Below are 4,715 nucleotides of genomic sequence, written 5' to 3'. Positions count from 1 at the left end.
TAATCAAAGGGAAACACTTTCTCCGAATCCTAGTTTAGGAACTTAAGATTAGATTAGGACTAGTATAATTAAGACTAGCTAGAATTAATATTTATCGTTTTGGTTTTTAAAATCTGATGCCCTCTTCGAAAAAAATCTTCTTTTTTCCAAATTTGCAAAAATAGTAAGTCATCTTTACGTAAATCAGGAAATGTATGTTGTTTTAGGCGCTACGCAGTCCAGCTTCCAAAATTTAACTAGAAAAATTAGCAGCAATTAGTAGCAAGCATCAATGAGCAGCAACATTTAACCCTCACTAAGTTCATTATATTATCACCGGGGATTTTCATTAAGCTGTGAATAGTCGCAAGCATTGATGAGGTGGGGGGAGCTTGCCTGGCTGGGACACGCTCGGTCTTCGCTGCTAACGCCTTCCACCGTCAAATACTCAAATTTGAGGAGCTTCGTGTCATGTGTGATTAAGGATATGTTTGGATTGTAACTATATTTATTATATTTTAGTTCGGACAATCTCAATTTTGTTAGATAGTGTTTAGTTGCTATCATTATTCTATCTTGTCAAACTTTTTAGTCTTTGTATCTAGGTTAGTTAGTTAATTTTTGTATCACAAAAGTATGACATAACTAATCTTAGATAATAATATTTGACAGAATTAGTCATGAAGCAAAGGGGCCCTAAAGAAGTCCAGCTCGACAAGCTGCTAAGCTCGATCTAGCCTTGGTTTGAGCTCAGTTCCTTTATAAAACGAGCCGACCTCGAGTTCGTACCAAAGTTCATCGAGCTTAACCATGACAGCACAAGCTGTTCGCTCGTACTTACAACAGGAATTAATCGTTCGTACACAATTATGGGCATATTTATGCAAATTGAAATGTTTCCATACTAAAAGCTAACCATTTGAGGTCGACCAAGTGTTTGGATTTTGGACCCTAGCGCTAGCAGCCACCATCCCGCTGTCCATCGCTGTACGCAGTCGCTTTCGCATGAAGACAACCGGCCACACATGAATGCAGGCATTGGCAAGTAGGAACCGGAACACAGCCTGATCACTGCCAAGAGGACACTAACACCAGCAGATGACAACAAAATGTAACAATCCCATCAACGCAACATGGATGGAGAAGGAAAACCAACAGAAGAGCTCTTGGAGTTTGATATCGAGTCCACAACTTAAGAGGAGAAAAACTAACAGAAGAGCTCATGGGGTTTGATCTCACATCCAAAACTTTCACCAGTTCCGTGATTAACTTAACATCAGATACGTAACAAATGACAAAATAACAGTGAGATAGCTTATTCGTCATATGAGAATGTGCCAAAAAGAGGTGATCAAGATCTTTCCTACTGTATTCCGAGAAAGATGAAGTTCAAAACGACTTCCAACTTACATTTCGGTAGCAGCAAAGTAGCAAATTATTTTGTGCTTGAAAAATGCAGTTCGGCAGATAACAGTCAACCATCACGGCATGGCAACGACCCTTGTGAAACAAAAAAATTAGCCAAACCAAAAAGGAAAAACAATATAACAGCACAGCAGGGATTCGCCTCTGTGAAGGTAGATAGGACAAATAGATGGATCGTCCCAGGCCCTTAGCCTATGAGCAGCTTGTTCTCCTCCATGAAACTGTAGGTTGGGACCTCGAGGTTGAACGGCGCAGGGCCCTTGCGGATCCTCCCAGAAATGTCATAGTGGGAACCGTGGCATGGGCAGAACCAGCCACCAAAGTCTCCGGCGTTCGGGAGCGGGATGCAACCAAGGTGGGTGCAGACGCCAATAACCACGAGCCACTCGGGGTTCTTCACACGCTCTGCGTCCTGCTCTGGGTGGCGCAGGGATGCAACATCCACATTGTTGGCTAGCTTGATGTCATCCTCTGTGCGGCGCCTGATGAAGACTGGCTTTCCACGCCACTTCACAGTCACTGTGGTGCCTGGCTCGATACTGGAGAGGTCCACCTCAATTGAAGCAAGGGCAAGCACATCCTTACTTGCTGACATACTCAGGACAAACTTCAATATGAGGAGACGCAGCAGTGATGCATATATGAATCTCCCACCACTCAGAACAAAGTAAGCAAAGGCGCGCTTGCTGGGATCACCAGGAGGATATCTTTCATGGTTGTACTCATCATAAACCACCTTTGGGTTAGGGTTCTTAACAGCAGCTACAGTTGCTGGGAGGTCAGCCAAGCCAACAACATCCTGGTTCCTTGGGACAAGAGTTTCAGTTGAAGAGAAACCTGCATGAAAAAGGAGGTAAAAACTACAGCATAACCCATCCTCAGATATCAAGAAATGACACCAACAGAACAATATTGTAAACTAAATACCAAAAAGAAAGTTGATTTGAGCATGACGAATTTGACGATATTCTCGCCCACTTCCTTCCCATCCTTAGTCTAGGACTCCAGCACAAGCAAAGGATAAACTAGCAGGAGTTGGCAATGGTAGGAATAAGCTGATCCTATCCTAGCAGGCATTTCAAGGAACAAACTAGACAACAACATTTAATAAATAATTCTCCTGTAGAGTTGAAAGTAAATACTGTTGTTTAATCCTTCGATTTGGTATTATACTAATCCCAGCAAAAATCAGTATATGTTATGCAGGCTTTGAACTAACAGAACGCATCAGGAATATGGTTAAAACACGCAAGCAAGAAAAACAACTACTGCTATATGACAACCCCCACTCCCATGGTCTTCACCAACTGGTACGGTAGAAATATATGAGCTAAATTGTGATTTAAGCACACTGACATAAGTAAATAACTAGAAACTGACAAAAGATGAATGGCGCACATTACACAAGCATATATAGATCTATGCAGAACATAAGGAAACACTAGATGGCTGTAAGTGTGTCGTAACAGATCTCAAATAAACGATTATAGATCCTAAACTACATGCAAATAATTATCCACAGAAAATCCACAGATCAACCATGACCCATGCTGCACATACATATCACCACCACCAACTCTATCTTTTTAACTTTTAAGTAGTACAGACCAGAAGATATGTTTCTAGGTAAAAGTAGACTAAAAAACAAGACCAAATGTACTAATAATGTCAGATTACTTCAGATTCTAGGATTTTTTTCCCGCCAAGAGGATACTAGCTACTCTTGCATAAAAGCATTTAGTGGATAAAACAGAAGACGCAAAATGCCTTTGCCCCCTATCTGTATGTTTCAATTAAGTTCACACCACAACATCGTCATATTAGTAACCCGATTCAGCATCAACTTGCCAAATAAAAACATTACGGGGTCCTTAAGATGTGTTAGTTTGGCCCAAATAAAGTTGAGTCGCTGCATATCGAGAAATGGATGCCAAACAGCATACCGACATGCTATGTATAACATGGGATAAACTTCACAAAAAAGAAATGCGAATCGTCCAAGCAAGCAGAGCACAAGTTGGTCAAATGGACAAGAAAAGTCACACATATGACCACAATCTCTTAGCTTCGTATGAATCTAGCCGGCCGATCCATGTTCGAGTGATCACTACGGCATAACAAGCAACAGAACCACAGAACCGAAGGCTTTCAAGTAAAATTATAGTATCCACGAGAACCATGCTCATTCTCGTGCGACAGATCAAGGGATCCTCCGAAACCCGAGGATCCCGACCCCCATCCGGGCCAAATCTACAGACAAACGCGGGCGTGGACCAGCGCGGGAAGGGAAGGCGGAACGCGCGCTTACCCCTGGCGGCAGCGAAGAAGGGGGTATCGACGGAGAACCGCGGTTGGCTGCGTCCGCGGGCCGAGTCGTCGTCCCTGCCGGGGGCGCCAGAGCCGGCGAGAGGGCCCCTCGCGGCGGCGGCGGCGGGGCGCCACGAGAGGGAAGACGAGAGCCTCCTCCCAGCAACCCTCAGCATGGTCGTCGTCCTCCGGCTCCTACGGTGCTTGCCTCCAATCTAATCCCGGCTAGGGCTCGCTCGCCTCGCCTCGCCGCTCGGGGGAAAAAGTCTAGCTTTGGTCCCTCGTCTCTTCCCGCGGTTTAAAAATAGTCCCTCATCTTCAATATTATTCGAACTTGGTCCCTCATCTTATGATGCCGTGTACACTCGTTCCTTTGGCCAAGTTGAGAGTAGTTTCGGGTTCTGGGATCCAACGTGGCGTGGCTGATGTGGCCGGTCTCTCTTCTCCTCTTATATTCCCTCACACCCTCTCCCTAATCCATCCCTAATCCCTAACTCTCATCTCTTCCCGTCGGTACCCACACTCACTATCGCCCCTAGGCTCGTCGCCGGCCCCTAGAGCCCTGCCGCCACCCTCAATCGTGCCATCCGCCCCAGCCCCTACATCTCTGGTGCCGCCCTCTACTGATTCGTCGCCACCCACAATCGTGTCACCTGCCCTAACCCCTACAGCCCAGCCGTCGCCCCAATCGTGCCAGCCGCCCCAGCCCCTACAACCGTGCCACCGCCCCTTCTGATTCGTCGTTGCCCACAATCGTGTCGTCCGCCTCAACCCCTACAACCCCACTGTCAAGCTCAACGGTGAGCCCTCTGAGTGTAAGGTCGACGGCTTCTAGGAGTGTAAGGTCGACGGCAAGTTCAAGAGCTGGTAGTGGAGGCCATGGGACGTCGCCTATCCCGTACAGAGAAGGACCAATGGACTACTCACCAGCTATGTACTGTATCTGTAGTAATAAAGTTGTTTGCTTGATTTCTTGGACTAACACGAACCCAACAAGGAGATAT

At 45.8% G+C, this 4,715-nt stretch overlaps 1 protein-coding gene across 1 annotated transcript; it reads right to left on the bottom strand.

Annotated features, from left to right (window-relative positions):
- Positions 1–1,327: 1,327 nt before the first annotated feature.
- LOC133889231 (cytochrome b-c1 complex subunit Rieske, mitochondrial) lies at positions 1,328–4,013 on the bottom strand. Its single transcript, XM_062329726.1, has 2 exons — positions 3,713–4,013; positions 1,328–2,241 (listed from the first exon to the last, which is right to left on the bottom strand). Exons 1-2 carry the CDS (start codon positions 3,885–3,887, stop codon positions 1,592–1,594), a joined length of 825 nt encoding a protein of 274 aa, XP_062185710.1. The 5' UTR covers positions 3,888–4,013; the 3' UTR covers positions 1,328–1,591.
- Positions 4,014–4,715: the final 702 nt, after the last annotated feature.

The sequence above is a fragment of the Phragmites australis genome, chromosome 13, assembly GCF_958298935.1.
Source record: "Phragmites australis chromosome 13, lpPhrAust1.1, whole genome shotgun sequence".
Classification (NCBI taxonomy): domain Eukaryota; kingdom Viridiplantae; phylum Streptophyta; class Magnoliopsida; order Poales; family Poaceae; genus Phragmites; species Phragmites australis.
This window is presented reverse-complemented; position numbering and strand designations above follow the sequence as displayed.

Coding starts and splice junctions, on each gene's coding strand:
- LOC133889231 (XM_062329726.1), bottom strand. CDS start 3,887: ATGCTGAGGGTTGCTGGGAGGAGGCTCTCGTCTTCCCTCTCGTGGCGC. Junction 2,242..3,712: donor CTTCTTCGCTGCCGCCAGGG/GTAAGCGCGCGT, acceptor TTTTTCATGCAG/GTTTCTCTTCAACTGAAACT.